This window comes from Dipodomys ordii, unplaced genomic scaffold (assembly GCF_000151885.1).
Source record: "Dipodomys ordii isolate 6190 unplaced genomic scaffold, Dord_2.0 Scaffold127, whole genome shotgun sequence".
Taxonomy (NCBI): Eukaryota; Metazoa; Chordata; class Mammalia; order Rodentia; family Heteromyidae; genus Dipodomys; species Dipodomys ordii.
The window spans coordinates 7570872-7593392 of record NW_012267343.1 but is presented as its reverse complement, the minus strand read 5'-3'; the positions used below and the strand labels follow the sequence as shown (position 1 = coordinate 7593392).

Here is a 22521-nt window from a genome sequence, read left to right as displayed (position 1 = left end):
GGATGCAGCAGACACATGGCAGGAAGCCCCTGCCAATGAGGAGAGGTAGCTAGGAAGTGATTTTGGATCAGTTGGGGGAAGCCTTAGGGACTGTAGAGATGTTGAGAACTGAATGTAGCCTGGTAGTCTGTGCAGGAGTGAGTTCTCCATCCTGGGGATGGGTGAACAGGGATCATAGGAGAGGCCAGATTTTGCAAGAAGGCTCAAAGGGAAGGGGGTTGTTTACTCACAGGCAGGGCTTCCCGGGGGATGGGGAGGAAGAAGAAGAAGAGGAGAAGGAGAAAGAGAGGTACCAGCCAGGACATGGCAGGCAGGTCAGGCCAGGCTCCGAACTGGGTAACAGAAGAACTCAACAGTCACTCAGCCCCTGCCACATGGGTTTTGGCCTGTGCCAAACCCAAGCAGTGAAGAGCCAAGCCCTGCTCACAGAGCTAACTGATAGCGAGTTTGCTGTTTCAGTGGGTTGTTGGCAGGGCTTTGTGCCCCAGCCTGCCAGAACCAACACTGAACTTTGTGCCCAGCCCCAAGGAAAGGAGAGGTCCTGGCCGCCCTCCCAGGCCTGTCTTGTCTATTTCTAACTCCATCTGGAGGAAAAGGGATCCTAGTTGGAAGGTCCCTATGGGAAAGGACTCTGGGCCTGTTAAGTCACGAGGTCCAGGGTCTGTCCTTCTGCTGGTGATTCCTTGATTACGCTGTTACATTTCTCTGAGTCACAGCATCTGAAGCAGTGGATGTGAGTTAGTGGATGTGAGAAAATCTGTCCATTTTTCCAGGACAACTCTGAGGGGCAAAGTGAAGTAATAGGTATGGATATGTTTGTCAGTGGCTCCCAAATGCACGACAGGCCTCAAGGGACTTTGCATGTGACAGGCACGTAAAAGGCCCAGGTGTCATGCCCTTTCTGTTCAGTACCCCCTGCAAGAATTTTGCCAAGCAGTGTACTCGGCTTCATATTTTTTGAGTTGACATCTTTACATTTTTACCCAGTGTTTTAAGTAATTACAAAGCAGACAGTTTCTGGAATCATGTGTTTTTTTTTTAAGAGAAATGTGGCATTTTGGAAATAGAGCTGTGAATGACTTTTAAATGCAGACAAGGGAGTCAGAACACCACTGCCATCTACTCTTGTCATTTAAAAACATATGAAGAGGCTCATCTCCAACAGACAGAAAATTTTATATCTTTCCTTGTTCTCCTTGAACTCATATTTCTGGTCCACTTCCCCCACAGAGTTCTATCCTAATGTCATATATTTTTTTTTATGCCTGAAAGTCTTTTATTGATCACTTTCACACTCATCCGCCACAACAAGCGGTGTATAAATTAAAATCGAAATTTCAGGAAGAAAAAAAAGAAAAAAACTTCTGGCATCATAAAGCTCTACATTTTAAAATCATTTTCCCCCCTCAGATTGAGTTGTTGTTAGTGGGCAATTTGTCTAAAAAAATTAGATGAATAGTAAGTGTAAAAGTAAAAAATGATCATAAATGCACTTATTAATGAAATGGATAGAGTTTTATTTCTCTCTCAATTGGCTCATGTATCTGTGGATTAATATTTCTTATTGCTGGAGTGAGGCAAGATGTAGTCTTGGTTTCTTGGCTGTTTTTTGGTGTTCTGAGGGTCAGCATCTACAGTGCATATAAATAAGGAGCTGGCAGTGGCTGGACTTGGCTTCCAGTGTTACCTGATTCTTTGAACTCCTTCCTAGATGTGTGCCAAAAATCACACTGGAGTCTGTCATCAGTGTTTGTGATGGTCTCTTCATGAACAACTCCATTTAGACAGAGAATTAGAAGTTCCTAGATTTGAAAAAGGGATTGTCCCCTGTCATCAGATCTAAATCAGACTTGGTTATTCTATGTTATCTCTTTGCTTAAAGCCCAAACTTTTTATGTTCTGGGTAAGACATAGGTGGGAGGATGAAGGGTAGATGGGAGAATGGTTCATTGCTGGAAGATACAGGAGGAGAGAGTGGAAAGGAGAGCCAGCTAGTGAAACCTCTGCCGGCCGCCCACCTGCTCTGGTGCATTGGTTTAAGAAAGCGCATGTTTAAAGTTGACAGCCAAGTGCTGTTGGTTCACACTTAGGAGGTTAAGATCTGAGGATCACAGTTCAAAGCCAGCAAGGGCTGCAAAGTCCTGAGACTTATCTTCAAATTATCTACTGAAAAGCCAGAAGTGGAACTGTGGTTCATGTGGTAGAGCAATAGCCCTAAGCAAGAAAACTTCAGGGACAGTGCCCAGGCTCTCAGTTCAAACCAGGACTAGCACCAAAAAAGAAAAAGAAATTGACAGCTGAGAACTTACTTCCCTTAGAGCTGTACCCACAGCTCAGACGCCCTTGTCTAGTGACTCTGTACTGATTGGAAGATCTCTTCCAGAGGCCATTTTCTCTGAGGCCACGGTCCCCCAAAGCCTCAGGGACCCCACTTGTCACAACTTCTCTCTTCTAGTCTCCTGTCTTCAACAAGCTCTGGGACCACTCCTGTGTCTTAAAGTTGGCAAGGCAATTATTGCAGTGGAGTGTACCAGACAAGTTCCTCAGTGTTACCTTACACAGAACTGGGGACAGAAGTGGCCACAAGCTAGAGCAATACAGACTGGACAAGGGACTGGCCAAGACGAGTGTCCTAGAAAAATCCTTGCACAAGCCTAGGGTCGGTAATGACCCTGGTACACAACACACAAGACATACGGCTCCATGGATTGGGGGTGGGCTGTCATTTTGGAGGACTTGGGGAGAATTTTTGTGTTATAACCACATAAATCAGAATCCCAAGAAAGCACAAAACTTCAGGGGGATTTCAGCCTGCTGCGGTTGCTGTCAGCCACCCCCAGCCACTGGGGTACACGTGTGCATATCATCTGTAGCCAGCAGAGGTCTTGAGGGAGAGTCGGTGGACTGTGAGGCCTTGCCCAAACCTTCTTCATGTACAGCTGGGGAGACAGAGGCTTTGCAATTACAGGTGGGTTGGCCAATCCCCTGGCTCACCTTGCCCCTTCCCTCACCCCCAGGCAATCTCCAACATTAAGGGCTCTTTCTGATTTCTTACGTAATTCAGATGGAAAAGCACCCGAAGGCAGCCTCCATGGTGGATCTTTGCGAAGCCGGTATTCAGGGAGCTGGATTTTTGACCAAGCAATGAAATATGCATCTGGTACGTGATGGCCTAGGGACAGAGCCTGATGGGGGCCCATGTGGGAGGAAGGGCATAGCCAGACTGGGCCATCAGCTGCACACCCTAAATGAGGGAACTCCCTCTTCAACTCCTATCGGCAAACGTGAGCCTGGATGCCTGTGGTTGTCTGGTGGGATGGAACATTTGGAAATCCGGAAGTCCAGACTGCCTGGATGGTTTGGTAGCACCTCCTGTGGGTGCCACTGAGGCAGGAGGGTGCCATGACTACCTGTATTTGGGAGAACTCTGGCCCCCACTCTCTTCAGGACTTCTTGGCCTGCAGAGTCCTACCTGTACCTCTTCAGAAAGGGGGAGTTCATACTAGATCTTCCCCATGCTTGCTAAGCCATGGTCCTCTTACTTGGGATGCCTATAGGAAGTTGGGGAAACTTAGGAAATGCTAATGGTTACGGCAGCTGTCGGGCTGAGTGCGTGGCTCTGTGCCAGGCACTGTAGTAGGACCCACAGTTTTATTGCTCCCCACTGCTGTGGCACTGTCGCATAACAAGGAAAATCCTGAGGTGTAGGTCACCCCATGGCTTCTCAGGGGCTCCCCTGAGTGGTACCTGGTGAGCCAGGATTGGAAACCAGATTGGCTGAGCTTGCTGCCACTCTGCTAACTGTACCCCACCATCCCACCTTTCATCTCTGTGCTCACACTCCAAGCACCTGAAGCCCAGAGACTTCAAGTGAGTGAGAGACAGCCTTGAACATCTCTCCTGCCGGCACATTGCTCCTCTTCAGTCTGGGCCTGGAACAGGAGATGGCCTGAGGCTGAGGAGCCAGTGTGCCCCAAGTCATTCCCTGAGTGGGTTATGGCCTGCCAGCAGGGCCTCATGATTCCGGCTGAGCATAGAGTCTGAGTGGGCATGGAGACTCCCACAGAGCCAGGATGGCTGGCTCGGTTATGAACGGCATCACTGTCATAGACTTCGGCCCCTTCGCGGTGGCAGGGCCAAGGTCTTGCCTCATGCCTCTGGGCCTTGCTCTGGCTGTCAACACAGTCACCCAGTTGTCCCTGGGCCTGGGGCCCATTTGGCAGATGACACGGATGGCATCTGGCTCACTGTTGGGACCTCAGAGACCAGCTTATTGCAGATGTTCAATAAATCCTTGGTTGGTTGAAGGGAGTTGGCAGAAAGTGTTGGAGAGTGGGTGGAGGCGGCTGGAGGAGCATCGGGGACATTATCACTTGGTGACAGATGAGTACAGCAACAAGCCACTGGATTTATGGAAGCCTCGCTGTGCGCCAGTTGCAGCCAAATGCGGAGAAACTTCAGCCTGATCTTGCTGCTGCTCATGTTTTCTTTTTCTCTGTGTAGCAGGAGCAGTGCATGTGTGTAAACCCTAATGACAGACTACTGAATGCCACGTTAGGGTCATAATGGCCCTGGCACAAACCCTTCCCCCAACACTCCCCCTCCTCATGCCAATGGCTTACATGTTGACTCTTGGTGACCCTAACCTCACTGGTGAGGGAATTTAAAAATTTTTTTTTTTTTTTGTCGGTTGTGGGGCTTGAACTCTGGGCCTAGGCCCAGGCCCTGTCCCTCAGCTCCTCAGCGCAAGGCTAGTACTCTACCACTTGAGCCACAGTGCCATTTCCTGTTTTCTGAGTGGTTTATTAGAGTTTCCTGCCTAGGCCGGCTTTGAACCGTGATCCTCAGTTCTCAGCCTCCTAGTAGCTAGGATTATAGGCATGAGCCACCAGCACCCAGCAGGAATTAAAAATTCTATTGATAGGTGAGGAAACCAAAGCTCAAGTAGGTAGAGAGACATGGCTAAGATCAAACCGTGCCTACGTGGCAGCTTTGGGCTGATGCTCATTCTCCACTCGAGGGTTCTTCCGGCTTGCTCATACTCCTGAGACAGCCACCATGAGCACCTCTGCTTCCAGGCAACATGGAGTCTCTGCTTCTCTCTGGATGTGGCCGTGCAAGGAGCCTGGCTTACTTGCTCAGTGTTCAGACCAGCCATCTTGCCTACCTACAGAACTCCGGTAGGGAAATGGAGGTGCATCTCTGTCCCTGACTTTACCCTAATCCAGCAGTTCTAGTACCACAGTGCTGGCTGGTAAAGTCCCCTCAACACCTTTTTGGAAAAGGCTGATTCCTAGTGCTTCCTCATTCCAGCCATGGTAGAGTATCAAGGGTGGATGGGGCCCAGGCCTCTGCATTTGCATATATTCTTTGGTGGCTCTATTAGGAAGAGTGGCATCTAGACCCAGGTGGCTAAAGCCTGCAGGAAAGTCCTGCTGGGTGGGGATGGGCAGAGTCTATGCTCCTGGGGTCTCTCCCAGCCTGGGACTCTTGGGCACTGTACGTTCTTTGTTTTGCCCCACGCTCTTGTTTGGTCAGCCTCAAGCACCTCCTGGAAGAAGGGCCATGTGGTCTGGCCTGGAGTGCTGGTTGCACCCTATAGTTAGTTCTCTGTGTGTCTGAGGAACATTACAGAGCCTTGGCAGGGGTGGGGATAGGGATGCTGTCATTGAGTGTATCTGTACTGGGCTGGACACTCCTAAGGGGAGTGAGGACTGCTGTCAAAGGAGAAACTTTGGGCCCCATTGTAGTGGTGAGCCAGTGCAGGCTTAGTATGCCATGCTACTGGCAAATGACTCAACAGCCAGAGAGGCTCAGGTTCACTGATTGGCAGCTGTCTTCTTACCCCATCTCATGCTCATGCTTGGCAATCGGTAGCTCATATAAGGAGTGACAATCTTGTGCGGCTGTTCCTCGCAGAACATTTCCTGTTTGGGCCTCCATTGTCCTCTGGGTGTGAATGTGAGGGTCAATCAAGGAACTCGCCTCCTCCATTCTTCACCTAAAAGGCCTAAAAGTGGGGGCCACCTTGCCCAAGGTCACGCACAAAGTTAGATGTAGACTTGAGACCTTCAGCTGTCTCTGTCTCTCAGGGACCCACGTCATCTCAGATGTGGCTCTGGCTGACGGGCCTTTTCCTCTACTGTTTTCCAGGGTCTTATGAGTGTGGCATCTGTGGCAAGAAGTACAAGTATTACAACTGCTTCCAGACTCATGTCCGGGCACACCGTGGTGAGTGCATGACCCAGCGCCTTGCCTCCCATCTCCCTTGTCCCCTTGGGCCCCTCAAAGCTGTCCCTAGCAGCTCCAAGAACTCTCACCCTCTCCTGTCCTTTTGGTCATTCTGCCATAGGACGGAGGGCAAGCGTGTCCCACTGTCCTGGGCCATGAGGTCTCATCACTCCCGAGTTCCTCTTGGGAGTTCAGGAATGAGGCCACTTCCATCTTGAAGCCCAGGGGACAGGAGGGTTGCCTGCCCATCCCTGAGCCCTCTGGGCAGCGAAGACAAGGTGATGCCTGGATCAGGACCCTGCTGGTGTCGGGGGCCAGGGAAGGACTGAGGCTGCATCCCCTGGGGTTCCCCTCACCACCACTGCTGCTTCATTGGAGCTTGCTCATTTGGCATCGGTCCTATGAGCCTCCTCTGCTCCTGCCATTGTCAGCCGGCTCACTGCCTGCCCGCCCCATCTCTTTCTCACAGACACTGAAGCCACGTCGGGGGAGGGAGCCTCCCAAAGCAGTGAGTACTTTTCTCTCCCCTGGGCTGTTGGATGTGGGAGAAGGGGAGCCATTTATTCATTCCTTCCCCTGAATACCCCCAAGTGGCCTCTGAGAGACACATTACTGGGGCGGGAGCCGGCTTTGTGGCCAGGGATGTGGGGGGGGGCTTCATGAAAATCAGAGCCCATGCCTTCAAAGCAGCTCTTCCCATGCCTTCAAAGCGGCTCTTCCCAAAGTGGGTTCTGTGGCATGCTCATTCTAGGGGAGATGAACAGGCAGCGAATCAATAAAAGATTCTCTGGCCTGATAACTTTGGGAAACATTGAGTTAGACCCATTATGAGCAGCTGTTCATTGACACTGGGGATGGGCACGCCCAGAAGAGCCTGAATTGTGCACAGCCTCCTGTGTTCTTTGCATACTGATGCATGAGTCTGGAGGTTTGGGTTTGCAGGACTAGGGTTTGAACTCAGAGCTTTGCACTTGATAGGCAGATGCTCTACCACTTGAGCCATTCCTTAGTCCCTTTTGTTTTTAGTCTGTTTCTCAGAGATAGTCTTGAGTTGTGGCCCAGGGCCAACCTCAGACCATGATCTTCTTACCTTCCAAGTGGCTAGAGAGCAGAGTTCTGTAGTTGGCCCGGGACAGAAGCTGCTGCAGGGGGTTGTCTTGTGAGCACCCATGAGCGAGGGCATGGTTGCTTATTGGAACTTCGTTGCCAGTGCCTGGGGTTATGTGAGAACTTGACATCTAAGGTAGCTGCTTACAGATGCCACATACCCTCCAACTCACAGGTGGGGTTTGTTAAAGGCTAGGCAGGAGGAGGAGGGGGGCATCAGGAATTCCACCCCAGGTATATATCCCACAGAAGTGCATATCCCACAGAGGTGCATATGCGTACGCCTGTGAAAAGATGCAAACTATGAGCTGGAGGCCTGGCTCAGGTGGTAGAGTGTCTGCCTAGCAAGTTCAAAGCCATGAAGTCAAACGCCAGTATTACTTCCCCCTCAAACCCCCAAAAGACATAAGCTAGGACACTTCATGCACTGTTCTAATGGCTCCAGACCTGAAGCCACACAGCTGCCCCTTGCTCACCAAGTAGAGAAATGAGCCCACCCACACTGAGACTGCCATGAAGTAGTGACAGAGACCAGGAGGAGCTGAGGAGAGACACACACACACACACACACACACACACACACACACACACGACACAGACATAAAATGGAGCAGGAGAAGCCAGTCCTTAGGGTGTCATCCTCCCAGATTGTATACTCAGAAAGCACAAGCATAGGGGAAGGGGGCACTGGGGAAGGTCCAGAGTGGCTGCCCATTAGAGGGGTTTCTGTCCCCCTACCTTGTCCTCTCTGGGCCTATTACACAGATTTCTGTTGGTAGAAAGTGACCAGCTGAGCTGCTTGCTTCTGCCCTGCCCCTATGTTGGGGGGTCAGGAGTCGAGCAGTTTAGAGGTGTGACCCTCAGCCTATCCACCCTGCCCCCCTGGCCCTGACTTCCGGTTCTCTCAATAGCTCCCTTCTTTTCCAGCTCCTGCGGTATGCCTGTGGTCAGCCACACGTTTAAAGAACTTCCTTATTTATCTTTCCTTCCTTGGCTATTCTGGGCCCCTGACATCTCCGGCAGCCCCTCGGTGATCTGCCTGGCTTCTGCTATGTATGGGCTCACTGGTGTTGGGGGCTCTGTGGCCAGGAACAGTTTTTGGTCCTTCCCTCAGTTTTCTCTTCCTCCTGATGGAACATTGTCTCCACAGCCTGTGTGCTCTGTTGTCTTCTCAGTCCTGCGTCCCAGGCTGGCCTAGTCAGTGGGGCTGCTCAGAGCACCTGGCCAGCTCATGCTCTATCCAGCCTTCTCACAGGGAGTTGAATGGCCATGAGGACTTCAGATCTAAAGGGTCCTTCAGAACACATGACATCCACCCTACCCACGTTACAGAAGAGGACACTGAGTCCCGGGAAATGGAAGTCATGCCTTTGTTAGCAGTGAAGCGTGGCCTGGGCACCAGTGCTCACACATCCTCTTCCAGGGACCTTCTGTTACGTTTATCTATTAGGAAACTCACCAGTCGCACATAGAAACACGAGGACTTGCACTTACCTGGCGCTCGGTGGAGGATAAGAGGTTATCCCACTGATGCCTCACTGACAGCTTCTGTTCCAAAAACCATGCCAAGCACTGCTTCCCCACTATGAACTGGTGTTTGGCATGATGCTCAGTTCTTTAATAATTGTAATAAATAATTTATTACAATTTATTTATTTATTACAATTTATTTCAATTATTATTTCATATGACCACATGGTGCGTTTATATTCCTTATTACAACTGGGAGATGAAGGAACTGAATTCTGATTTCACAGATGGAAAAACCAAGGTTCAGGTTCAGGTTCGGGAGCATAGCCCACGTTGGTCACACTTCCGCGTGGCAGAGTGGGATTTCGGGTTCATGTGGCCTCCCTCCAGGCTGCCTCCTAGAACTGGTTTGCAGTGGTGTGGCTGATGCACTGAGCAATCAGGGCTGTGACAACCTGGGTTTGTTTTTTATATCCTTCTGCCTCCTGTTAGGGGGAACACTCTCCTGCTCTATCAGACTCCTCTATTAGGAGTTAGAAATGTGGCCCTGCCACATGCTGGAAACCACATGAATTCCACAGGGCAGGTTTGCTGTCCTCAGCAGTAGCAGGCTGGTGGTCCACAGTTTTATTGGGGGTGGCAGATGTGACCCATAGTGAGAAGGGTGGGCCCGTGGGAGAGAGGCTGCATGGGCACAGGTAAAGCAAGCAGGGAAGAAAGCTTTGGGGGGCAGTCCACACTGGTCAGTGTAAGACAGGACTGTTGGAAAGATCCCCCACAGGAGCCTGACACAGTTGACCTCCACCTCTTGTGTCCCAGTGCCTAGCAGAGAAGTAGGAGCAGGAGAAGTTGGGGATTTTGGCTTGGATGGACAAGAAGGGGAGGGTGTTTTCTAAGCTGGATTATCAGCCTCTGAAAAGGCTGATAATCAGCTGCCTGGGAGACTGCAGGCATCCGCTCATCTCCTTCACTCCTCAGATTGGAAGAAGTGGAGAAGAGCAGAATCAAGCATCTGGTCCCAACTAGTTGTCCCTCGGGAGATGCTGTACCCATCCTCCTTAGAATATCTGTAGGTGGCAAGCCTGGTCTTTTTGCTTAGGGACCAGTCATCTGTGGGCCCTGTTACCTACCAAGTGGAGATGCCCAGTGTCATCCAAGTCCTTTTGGTCAGCTGCGAAGGCCCAGAAAACCTTCCTGCAGCACTGCTAGGCAGTGCGTTCTTGGAATAGAGGATCTCATTAGATGCTGTACAAGGAGTCGAGGAGCAGGAGAGGGGCCTAGAGAGAAGTTCCATAGGCCAGGAATGAGGCACAGCGTGGCTGGGCAGAGAAGGGCCATGTGCCCTGACTCAGACTTGGCTTAGAGTTAATGCATGTTTGATTCCCGGTTCTTCCCAGATCAGCCCCTGTCTGTGCTGGTACAAACGTTAGAGTGTAGCCAGGGAGGGAGAATATGTGATTCTAGCCAGGTGAACATTCCAAGTTCAGGCCTGAGGTAGTCACCTATTGCTAAGTAGCACAAGTGTTTGTTGTTGGAAGCAACAAAAACTGCTTAGGTCCCTATTTCTAGTTTCCCTGGCCAGGAACTTGACCATGGCCTCACTGGGTCCTCTGGCCCTCACGGGGCTCCCACTGTGCTACATATATGGCTTGGCCAGGCTTGAGGTCTCACCTGGAAGTGCTCCTTCGTGCCTCGCTCACAGAGTGGCCACAGAATTTGGTCCCTCCCACATCGTGAGGCTTCCTTCCCTCACTGGCTACTTACGAAAGGCTTCCCTCAGTTCCTTGTCACTGTGGCTTAGCTGACATGGTGGCCAGCCAGGGAAAGATCATGCATGCCAGATGGAGGTCGCCAAGTGTGAGAAGTGACATCTTCTCACTTTGACTGCTTTCTGTCCAGTGTGAACAGGACTTGAGGTCTAGCCCCGACTTGCAGGGAACAGGTCAGAAAGGGTGTGAATGCCAACTGGTGAGGGCCACTGGGCATTGTCCCTGCAGCTGTGAGATTTGGGGCGGGTCCCCTCCTGCTCAGTTTCTGTGTATGTAATTAGGAGGCTGCTTCCTCTCTCTGAGAGAAAAAGCAAGGACAAGAGCCAGGCACCTTGCACAGGTCCACCTCACATGTAGTAGCTACAGTGATGAATGAGACTCATGAGGAGCCAAGCCCTTGAGAACTCAGCTCACATCGGATGGTTAGGGGTTGGTTTGGGATTCACTCTGAGACTCCCTAATCACCTTATTCTGCATCTCCACAGAAGACCCCTTAAGACCCTAGCCCAAGCCCTATGGGCCAAGAAAGCAACCCACGACTAACCTCTACAGAGTGAAGGGCTGGGGAGGGCCAATACCCATCTAGAGAGCAGGCCTGGCTGTGGCCTGCCTAGTTACAAAGAGATGGTCAGTGCTCAAGGACAGGTAGCTCAGGAACAGGTTCTCCATGGGGCTGCCTAGATGGAGCCAGACTGGGCTGGTCCCATCTTTGATGCCCAGGCCATCAGACAGATGCTCTGGAGAGCAGAAACCCCAGTCCAGATGGCCGGTGCCTGGGTAAAGTACCTGTGCCTTTGCCTCTCTCGCAGACAATTTCAGGTACACCTGTGACATCTGTGGGAAGAAGTACAAGTACTACAGCTGTTTCCAGGAGCACCGGGACCTGCACGCGGTAGATGGTGAGTCAGCCCTCCATAGTCTTTAGCAGGTACCTTCCTTGGGGGTACCTGCCCCAACTCCTTAATTCAGAGAAAGATCGTGCAGCACCAAGCCACATGGGGCAGCATCCTGGGGGAGGAAGGGCCCCTGGCATGAGCCACGGTCCTTTCTGTTTAGGTTCACATGTGAAACTTCTCTCTTCTCCAAGACAATATCAGTCGGATTTTGAAATTTCCCAGCTTGTCATTTCAGTTTTATTTTGAGTATTTGCATGCGCTAGTAAAATTAAACCAATTTTTAAACATGAGTGATGACGTTTTTACATCTTAGAGAGTTAGAAATTAGAACAGTAAATTTAGGTGATTCATTGATAGACTGTTAAGAATCCTAGAAAGAAGGTTTGGATATGAGAAGGATTTGGGTGTTTCCTGTCCAGCCCCCGCCCCTCCAGCCAGCTGGACCAGTGACATAGGCCAAAATCTGTGTCCCTAGCTTGTCCTGCTCTTACCTCTGTTTTCCCTCTTGTTCTCTGCCTCATCACTCCTCCTCTACCCACAGTGCATGCTGGGGACCCTGCGGACACAGACACAGTTTGTGGGCACAAAGCATCTGTCTGACCCCAGATGGGTGGGCATCTGCCAGTGGTGAAGGAAAGCAAAAGTTTGGGTGGGCTGTGTCCTGGTGGGTGTGTGCCCTCTACAGGTACATCCCACTAGCCAGAGCATCCTTGCTGGAACCAAAAGCAAACTGACTGGAACAGAGGCTGGGAGAGGTGGGCAGAGGCAGCCAGGGCCAGGGATTAACAAGGGCTCCTCTTTGCTTCTTTCCTTCTGTGGCCATCGCTTCCCACCCGGGGTGCAGTGTTTAGTGTGGAAGGGGCCCCCGAGAATCGGGCAGGTAAGTCCTTGTGGCTGCCCATCTTCCCTGTTCCCCACTGGGCTCCCTAGACCTGGGTGACCAGGGTGCTGACAGCCATGTGTTCTCTCCCACAGACCCATTTGACCAAGGTGTCGTGGCCACAGATGAGGTGAAGGAGGAACCCCCAGAGCCATTTCAGAAAATCGGGCCAAGTATGCGGGACCCTGGGGCGGAGGGCGGGGTGGAGGGCGGGGTGAGGGAGGTGGGTCTGAGTCTGGATACCAGGAGGAGCTGACATTCTGTCCCCTAGCAACAGTGCCACCAGGTATAGTCAGGACATTAGCCCTGAAGAAGTCGCAGGCAATGGGGGTGAAGGCAGGACACTGATGGCAGCCAAGGTATGTGAAATGAGGACCATGCTCCCCACAGGCTTGTTGGGGGATTAAATGAGATCATGGATATAAGCCACTTGTTAGTACAGTGCCTGGTACATGATAGGTGTGTAGAAAGTAACTAACTGGAAGAGGCCTGGGAGGGGCTCAACCCACCAAGCTGCACAGTGCAGCCACACACAGACGCTGTTCTGGTCCTGGTAAACCCACATGAGGGCAGATGCCACGTGTTCCTTGCTTGTTTCCCACCACTTGCCCCGAGAGATGTGAGAGCATCACTGTGCGCAGGGCAGGCATAGCCCTGCCCATAGGAAACCAGCACAGGAGTTGGGGTGGGCAGGGGGCTAGGGGGCAGTGGATATGGTAATTACAGCCCAGCAATGTGCAGGGAGCTCGGGGGCCGGGAATGCGAAGGCTTCCAAGGTCGGGATGAGGATGGGGAAGGAGCCGTTCACCCCAGCCAAAGGCAGGAAGGGTGCTAGTTTTACTAAGGAAAGGAGAGCCAGACTCCGAAGGCCAGAGGTGGCAGCCAGAGATGACATGGTGGGTTCATTACACTTTAGAGGAAAGCTGGGGTGGCGGCTGGGAGCAGAAGGGTTGGAAGGGGCTGGGTGGCCAACCTGGGGCAGGTGAGGCAACTGCTCCATCCAGCCCTGCCCTTCAGCAAGTTCTGTGCTCTCCCGTGCCTTCCACACTCCCCTGCAAGAAGAGACCTTTGCTGTCCCTTCGCTGCAATAGGGATTTAAGACCCAGTGGCAAAAATTCACAGCAGATCACAGTAAAGGGGCGAGAGACATTGGAGAAGAAAATTAGGGGAACTAAGATACTGGTGTGCTCTGCAGAGAAGGAGCTGGAGTCAGACCCTTGGAAAGCTTTTCCTTGAAAGCTTTTCCTGCCGGCCACCATGTTCTGATTAAAGCATGGTTGCAGACTTTCTTCTTAACTCTGTTGAGTCATTCGAGAAACAAACTTCAGAGATCATGTCTATGACGTGGATGGCACTGAGCCCATCCCATGCACGGTCAGCACTCAATAGATTCACAGCGAAAACAGTGCTGCAGGTGATGAAGATGAATCTTCAGCACTTAACCCGCTGTGAGTCAGATGGTACAGGGAAACACCGCTGTGAATCAGACAGGCACCCAGTGTCCCGGAATGCATTCTGGGAGGATCAAAGGATACACATGTTCAGCTACACAAACGTGATGGCAGAAATCTAACGTTTCCCACTTCTGTCCCTGTCTTCCATCTCCTAGTGGCCCCAGCAAATCCCTGCCCTCTCAGCTGTGGCATAGTCCTTATAGACAGAATCAGACAAGTTTGGGCATGAATGTACCAGCTGTCAGGCTATCTACCCTTTCTGAGTCTCCCTTGTCTCATTTGTAAATTGGGGATGCAAACATTTACCTATTGGAGAATGCATTCAGTGTCTAGCCCATTGCCTGACTCTGGGTATAATAATGACATCTTGTGGAAAAATCAGAAGAAGAGTTCTAAGCCACCCACATGCCCCTCCCAGCTCTCCTGTAATCTGTGTAATCCAGTTTCCTAAGTCTAAGTGAAGCTGATGACAATAAGACTCCCCTTTCTGGATGATCTTGGGGATTAGGTGAGATTATATTGGTAAGGGAATTAGTCTAGTCCTTGACGGGTGTGCGAAAAGCTTCCAATAAGTGGGGACTTGTTAAACCCCCCGGAAGATGAAGAACAAGATGAACCCTCACCCTGTGTCTGTAGCTACATCTCACTGACAGCCCACACTAGGGCTTGAGAGGACGCACCACAGCTGACACAGTGTGGAATTGTGTATTGAGGAGAGCAGGTGGGTTCTTGTCCCCGCTTACTGTGGTCGAGCTGAGATTGCAGGAGCCATCTGAGATGTGTCTTGTTCCACCGAGGAGCCCCCTTGGGGGATTTCTGCTGACTCTGGCACTTCCATGGATCCTTGGGAGCATGCTGCCTCCCAGAACCCTAAAAGTAATGAGGCATAGGATTAGGGGAGCTAGTTGAGGCACCAGGATTTCTGAAGGGACCAATCACCATAAAAAAATCTTCAAGGGTCAGGAGAAGAGGTACAACTTAGGCAGCAAGAATGCCTTCCATGGAGCAAATAAGAGATGTAGGACTTGGGTAGGGGGAAAGGGAGCTGTGATGGAGGGCACCTGCTAGAAGGACTGTGTGGGCTGGCTGGCGCTTGCTCTTCACCTGCAGGTGTGAGCATTTCTATGATAGCAATGGGCAGAGGGAGGATTGAGTACACCTTGCTGTCTTTGGGGTCTGCTGGGACAGAGTAAAGCAGCAGATTCATTTCTGGCTTGCTTGATTTTTATGCCTGCCTAAGGAAGAGAAACTTAGAAAGCAGAGAAACCAAAGTGTGAGAGCTTTGAAAAGTCCATAGAAGAAGAAAAGGAGAATTTAGGAGACTCCAAAGAAGGGCATATCTCAAAGGGCAAATGATCTCAAAATCTATATACATCCAAAATAAAAATAAAACCAACAACTGGACAGCTTCAGTGGACTGTCAGTGGCTTGACATGGCGATTCGCACCTATATACTAGCATGTGGGAGACTGAGACAAGAGGATCCGTCAAGAGTTCAAGGCCAGGCTGGGCTAGTGAGATCTTGTCTCAAAAAGAAAGGAAGGGAAGGAAGGTGGAAGGGGAGGGGAGAGGACAGGAAGGAAAGAAAATGGAAGAAGAAAGGAAGGAAGAAAAACCTTAGTTTTTGGGCTGCCTTGAAAAAATACCACAGACTTAGTGGCTTAACAGAAATTTACCTTTTCACAGTTCTGAAGGTGAAAGTTTAGGTCCAAGATCCTGTCCTTCCCACCCTCCCATGACAGAGAGCGGGGGGAGGAGGGGGTCTGGTATATCTTATTCTATCCCATCATGTGGTTCCTATCCTTGTTACTTCCTCTAACCTTAATCTTAATTATCTCCTAAAGGCCCTCCCTCCAAATAGCATCATTACACAGGCGGCTAGAGCCTCACCATGTGAGTCTGAGATGGATGCGATTAGCCCATGGCTTGACACAAGATCCTAATGAAACAGGCATGCAGCTCCCACCTGCAATCCCAGCAACTCAGGAGGCTGAGCTTGGAGTGATCACAGTTTGATTTTATACTCTGTCTCAGCCAATAACAAGCTTTAAGCCTGGTGGGGCACACATATTATCTCAGCTACTCAGGAAATATAAATAGGAGGCTCGCTGTACAGGTTGGCCCAGGCAAAAAGCAAGACTATTTGAAAAACAACAAAAGCATAAAAGGTCCAAGTGATAGTAGAACATCTGCCTGACCCTGAGTTCAAACCCGAGTACTACAAAAAATGTAGGATAAGATAAAAAGGCAGAGAAGGTATAAGATGAGAAAAGATGTGGGGGAAACAAATATAAGAAGGGAATTAAAACGTATATTATACATATTAAACAACAGAGTCAATTTTCCTTCCTTCCCTTCCCTCCCCTCCCCTTCCCTCTCCTTCCCTTCCTTTCCTCTATTGCTTCTCTCCTTTCCCCTCCCCTCTCTTTCTCTTCCCTCCCCTCCCCTCACCTCCCCTTTCCGCTCCTTCCCTTCCTTTCCTTTCCCTTCCCTTCCCTTCCCTTCCTCTATTGCTTCTTTCCTTTCCCCTCCCCTCTCTTTCTCTCCCCTTCCCTCCCCTCCCTTCCTTCCCTCCTCACCCTCCCTTCCCTCCTGTCCCATTCCCTCCGTTCCCTTCCCTCCACATGAAAATAGTGATGTGGAGAATGAACTGGACCAGATGAAGACAATAAGAAATACAGATAGATACAGGGAGCCAGCCCTGAATAATTGGTGATAGAATACCAGTGGGGCCGATGAAATACTCAAAAGATCTAATAGAAGAAAAAGTTGCTCAGCTAAAAGAAGAAATGTATGTGTAAATTTGAATGGCTCACCATAGTGTTAGGTGGAATCAACATGAGAAGACTTTTATCTAAACAGATCCACTATGACTATTTAAAACTATAACCATCGTGGTAGAATGCTTGCCTCACATGCATGAGGTCCTGGGTTTAATTCCTCAGCACCACATAAGCAGAAAAAAGCCAGCAGTGGTACTGTGGCTCATGTGGCAGACACAGAGTTCAGCCCCAAAGACCGACAAAAAAGAAAAGAAAAACTATAACCAGAAAGAGAAAAGCAAAATCACCTACACATGAATTTAAGGAGGACTTATTTCACACTTTGCTGTGGTACTGAATGCCAAAAGAAAGTAATTAAAGAGGATCTTTAATCTAAAAATTATCTATCTGGAAAAAAACTGGGATTAATGACTCAGTGTTGCTCTTTAGAGGCCATAGTATAAAAGAACTTGGAGCTCTAAACCAGTTGAACTCAAATTTTAAACTATGAAAGAAATGAATTGCTTTAAAAAAAAAGAAAAAGGCATGAATTGGTGAAGAATACAATAGACTAAAGCAGTCCTGCTCTTTGTTAAGTCCCTAACCAACAAGATCAGCCTCTCTGAGAAGCTGTAGAAATTCAAACTCTGAGACCTTATCCCAACCTGCAGAATTATCTGCAACCCTGGGGCAGGCCCACTGAAGGACTATGCTGTGAGCATCTTTCTTAGGTCATTCTTACATGAGAAACACTGGGTTAAACTACATTACCCAGTGATAACAGTCTTAAAATGCCATTTTCCACTCAGCTACTAACAATTACAGAGATATATACAGTCTAAAATAACAAGAGACTATTAGGAAATAATGGTACATTGGTAATCATGGAAAGGCAACGCAAGAGGTTCATATACAAATGATTGATAGAAAGCTGAGGAAACAGCCAGGAAGCAGGAAGCATACAGAGAGGCTAATAGAGCAAGTAGAGGCTGGAGATTTCTAAACTCAAATGCTTGAAATGAGAAGAGTTTGGAATTTTTCAGATATTGGAACATTTACATATCCATAATGAGATATCATAGAGTAGGACGTGTGTGTGTGTGTGTGTGTGTGTGTGTGTGTGTGTGTGTGTGTGTGTGTGTAAGAAAGAGAAAGAGAGAAGGGGAGATGGAGCTTGGGAAAGAGAGCATGCACACACCAGTTCTGTAACTTGAACTCAGGGTCTTGGCTCTTGCTTGGCTTTTTCAGTCTAGGCTGGTGGATCTACCACTGGAGCCATACCTCCACTTCTGGCCTTTTGGAGATAAGACTCTTGGATTTGTCTGCCTTGGCTGACTTTAAACTGGATTCTCAAATCTCAGCCTTCTGGGTAGCTAGTGTTACAGGTGTAAGCTACCATCACCTGGCATACAAGATATTTGTTTAGTAACTTTATGGACAAACAAAGTTCGTGATATAGACTTTGCCACTTTGATGTGTCAGTACACAGAAGGTCTCAGATTCTGGAGCATTTTGGATTTTTTGGATTAGGGGTGCTCAGTTTGCAAAACCAAAGCATACAGTATAAATCTCCATTGTTAGAAAACAAAAAGTGCCAGGTTAATTTAAAGTCATCTCATCACATCCCCTCCCCTACCTCTTGGAATTTATCCTGAGGAAATAGTGTGCAAAGATTCTGGGCTGTCATCCTTATTTTCCCATCACCCATTAGATAGATCCTTAATAGGTATGTCTAATTATGGGCATACCTAGTTCATTCCTTATCCTTTTTGAGCTTTAGCCTTTCCCTCTCTCCCTTCCTCCCTCCTTCCCTCCCTTCCCACTTCCCTCCTTAGAGTCACTGTGGTGGGTTTTCCCAGCATTGTCTCTGTTTCCCTGAGAACACCTACCACATTGCAGCTTTACACTTGTTTGTGTGATTGATTTTTCTGGAAATAAACTTAAGGGCAGGAACCATGACAGCTCTGGCTCAGCATTTTGTGCTGGTATTTGGCACAGTCTTCAAACGGAGGGACGAGGAAATGTAGGGGATATCTTCAGACCCATGGAAAGAGGGAGGAAGCATGATCTGACAAATGAATGACAGATGAACTAATGCAACAGTTTAACTAGTAGAGAGTACTGGTTCTGAAACTTTCCATTCATTCTCTAAATGGCTGAGGCCCCGCCCCTCCCTAGAAGTGTGTTGTTTAAAGTTTGTTTTAATGGGTCTTGGGCCAATCCAGTGACGACCATATTTTTTTCCAGCTCCTGTCTTACTGTTTTTGCTGGTACAGGAGCCACGCCTTGAGAGGCACTGGGGTAGAAGATAATTTCTTGTTAACAAAAGATACAGTTGGGCTGGGAAGGTGGCTCAGTGGTAGAGCGCTTGCCTTGCATGCCTGAGGCCCTGAGTTTGATTCCTCAGCACCACATAAGCAAAAAGAAAAAAGCCGGAAGTGGTGCTGTGGCTCAAGTGGTAGAGCGCTAGCTTTGAGCTGAAGAGCTGAGGGACAGCGCCCAGGCCCAGAGTTCAGGCCCCACGACTGGCCCAAAAAAAAAAAAAAAAGATACAGTTCACAGTACAGATTTTAATACTAGAGTCTTCGGATGTCCAACCACACTGTATCTAAATATACCCTGTAAGTTTAGAAAATAGAACAAGATGAAATATTTGATTTCAGTTATAAGATCTTTTCTTTTGCCAGAGTAAGTCAACAAAATGAGGTTAAATGGGATTTGAATATATCTAATTAATACAGTTGATCAAATAGCGTTGAAGCTTCTAAGTAGGAGCTCACAGACCTACCTTCAACAGTGTTTCCAAGTCACTGCAAAAATTAAAGTTCTATAGCTTCTACATTGGGAAAGAAACACCACAGACAGACCAAGAAGGCACTTAAGGAGAAAAAAAAAGTGCTTATAACGGTAGTAACACAATGTTGATATCTTTAATCTGCAAAGAATTTTGTGCTTTTGAAAGGAAAGTCATGAAAGAAAAAAAATACCCTATAATTAATTAAACAAGAAAAATAATCAATTTCTTTACAAATCAAAGAAAGGGAAAGCAGCCCCAGATTCACAATGTAGCTGCTCACTCAGATATGCAAAACAGATACTGTTAAATATTGTCCTGTGGTTTTTAAACCTTTCTGGTGGGGACAGTGGGGGGTATGGCTATCAAAAACCTTTCAACAGCTTACCCTCCCTCTTCCCCCTACTTGGGGGAAAGATTCTGTGCAAAGATTCTGGGCTATCATCTATTTTTTTTTACCATCATGTGCAAAACTAATGAGTAAATGTGCAAACATTTCTATGAGGATGTGGATCACAGCATTTAAAAAAAAATGAGAAAACAAAATGGAAACAAACCTTAATGTCCCTTGGTGGAGGCCAACTGGCTCAGCAAATTCCAGAGTCCCATGGGAACCATCAACCAATAAAGGCAGTGAAGATCGATACTTATTGATTGGGCAAGATGTCCACAAAGTATTGTCGATTGAATATACCAGGTTACAAAGAGGATATTGATCAGGGCTGGCTAATTCAAGGCCACAGGAGCCAGACAAATGACAGCAGCCAGAGAAGTGACCCCAGATGGTGTGGGAGCTGGAGGCGGGATTGTGGCCAGGAGGCTGGAGGCTCTGTTCCCAGAGGGAAATGGGCTTCTCTTTGTGTGGGGAATTACAGACCATTGAAATTTATTTCTCCTTAAGATTTGGTACTTGTATTTATCAGTATTTTATAATTTTCCCCCAGTGAACAATATTACATCAGACATTTTTAAGAAGAAAGAAGTTAGGCAGAGCCAGAAGAGAGGTAAAGGTAAAGTCTAGGGGGTCTGCAAGGAAGAAATGACCCTGGCTGCTGCCAGTCCAGGGGGAGGTGCTTGAGGACAGAGCCCCCAAGGGTGTGGCTTGCACCAGTGCTGATGCAGAGGTTAACCTTGGCAGTCAGCAGGGGTCGCAGCATACTTCCTGAATACCTGGGCCAGGAAACGGGGAGGGGCAGGGAGGGGGAGCGGTGGTGGTGGAAGGGAACAGCATGTGCCAGGTACTGTTCTAAGACTTGGTGTACAAATTTAATCCCCACAGCAATCCTACAAGACGGTCCTCCTACTAGCTCCATTTTACAACTAGGAAAACTGAGGCACAGACAGGTTAAGACACTTCCCTGAGGTTACATTGCTCGAGATGGCCAAACTTGGGATTTGAACCAAGACAGTGTGACTTCAGAGTCAGCTGATTCTCACTCACTGGTAGTCCCAAATGAGGAGGAATTTGTTTGGGGATGGGAAACACTGATGCGCTGGATGGGAGCTAGGTGTCCATTTCACACCTTCCTCTCCTTCGACAGAAACTGGCAATTACACCTGCGAGTTCTGTGGAAAGCAGTACAAGTACTATACACCGTACCAGGAGCACGTGGCCTTACACGCCCCCATCAGTGAGTACCTTCTCTGTTTGGAGACCATGGAGGACAGGGGTGAGGGAGGTGGGGACCGCCACCAGCTAAGGGCCTGGAACCTGCCAGGCAAGGGTGAGAACCAGGTCTGTCCAGGTGTCTGGATCTAATGTTGACCACCACACTACAGCAATCTAGAACAGTTGAGAAGGCCACTCAAAGCCAGCCCAGTCAGAGAGGTCTGAGGCTTTCATAGATGGGACATCCCTACAGTGGACACCACTTGTCCAAATCCTGAAATGGCCCTGTCCCCACCTCCTCTAAACACCTCCAAACCAAGGGCTTCCTGAATGTTCTACCTTCAGATCCAAGCAACAGCCTGGGACATAGCCTGTCTGGACCACTGCACCAACTGCCCCAGGGAGGCATGGCCCAGACAGGACCAGACACCTCCTCCCCTTCTTGCCCTGCCCTGACCATGGAGAGCTGAGGAGGCAGAAAGAGCACTGAACCCCGAGAATTAAGCCCAGTGGGGTCACAGGTCCCCTACACACACCATACACACACACACACACAGACACACACACACACACACCTTTGCCCATATCCTTCTTCCTCCCCTGGCCAAGGCAGGAAAGACTCCCAAGGCCACTTCCCCCAGTTGCCATCCATTCTCCTGATGCCCCTTGTACAGGTCAGTGTACAGGCTGTACCCCGAGATTCCCTCAAGTGTCGATATCAGGAGAGCCCTCAGCCCTCTGTGCCTTCCTGTACAGGGTCTGTCAGGCAAGCTCATGGGGCCTGTGTCTGTGAGCCTGTCCACTAGTTACCTGCGTGGTTTTTCACAGCAGAGCTCTGAGGGACCCCCCACTCCTTCTGTGGATGGAAGAATTGGTCCAGAAGCAGAGGGAAGGCTCACGCTGGGTCGCTGAGGGAGAGAGGTACTTGTAGTCTTGTGGCAGGTAGGGGTCCTGACATGCAAGTGGGGAGTGGGGTCAGATAGGGAGAGGCCAGAGATTGAAGGGCAGGAGGGTAGTATGGGCAGCTTTCTTGGGATTTCTCCCTGCTGAGCAGTGCAGGACTGGGGATTGGCCTTGTGGACTGCCATGTGGCCTTTCCCCTGATTTCCATGTGGCCTTACCTCTATTGCCTCGTGGCCTTAGCTCTGTGACTTTCTCTGAGCCCACACTTCCCATCATGTGAGAGCTCTTGAGGGTGCTCCTGCTCCGGGTCTGGATTTCTGACATCTCCAGCATGAGACAGCCTTTGGGCAGCGTTATTGTGACCCACCTGTCTACTGCGTAGCCAGATTGTGTGGAGAGAGGTGAGGAGGTCTCTGGGGTGGTCAACAGCTCATCATCTGATTGATGTCCACTCATGGTGCTGATGCCCAGGTGGAGGGCTGCTGGGGGCAGCAGCACACCTGTGCTGTCTGTTGTTGGAGAGGATGCTACTAGAATGTACTTCAACTGTGGGTCAGTCCCAAGGCCAGCTTGCAGCCTGGGTTGTGGCCTCTGGAGAGCAACCTCAATGCTGCTTCTGGTCTTCCTGGAGCACGTTGCGTGTGGT

At 49.4% G+C, this 22521-nt stretch overlaps 1 protein-coding gene across 1 annotated transcript in view; it reads left to right on the top strand.

The window, feature by feature from the left end:
• Znf618 (zinc finger protein 618) overlaps positions 1 to 22521 on the top strand; it is a 152887-nt gene that overhangs the window by 104179 nt on the left and 26187 nt on the right. Inside the window, exons 4-10 of the mRNA XM_013030126.1 lie at positions 3065 to 3160; positions 6154 to 6231; positions 6701 to 6739; positions 11387 to 11476; positions 12318 to 12353; positions 12449 to 12526; positions 20905 to 20994. Of these exons, the coding sequence (XP_012885580.1) occupies positions 3065 to 3160; positions 6154 to 6231; positions 6701 to 6739; positions 11387 to 11476; positions 12318 to 12353; positions 12449 to 12526; positions 20905 to 20994 (507 nt within the window). The remainder of the gene's footprint in view (positions 1 to 3064; positions 3161 to 6153; positions 6232 to 6700; positions 6740 to 11386; positions 11477 to 12317; positions 12354 to 12448; positions 12527 to 20904; positions 20995 to 22521) is intronic.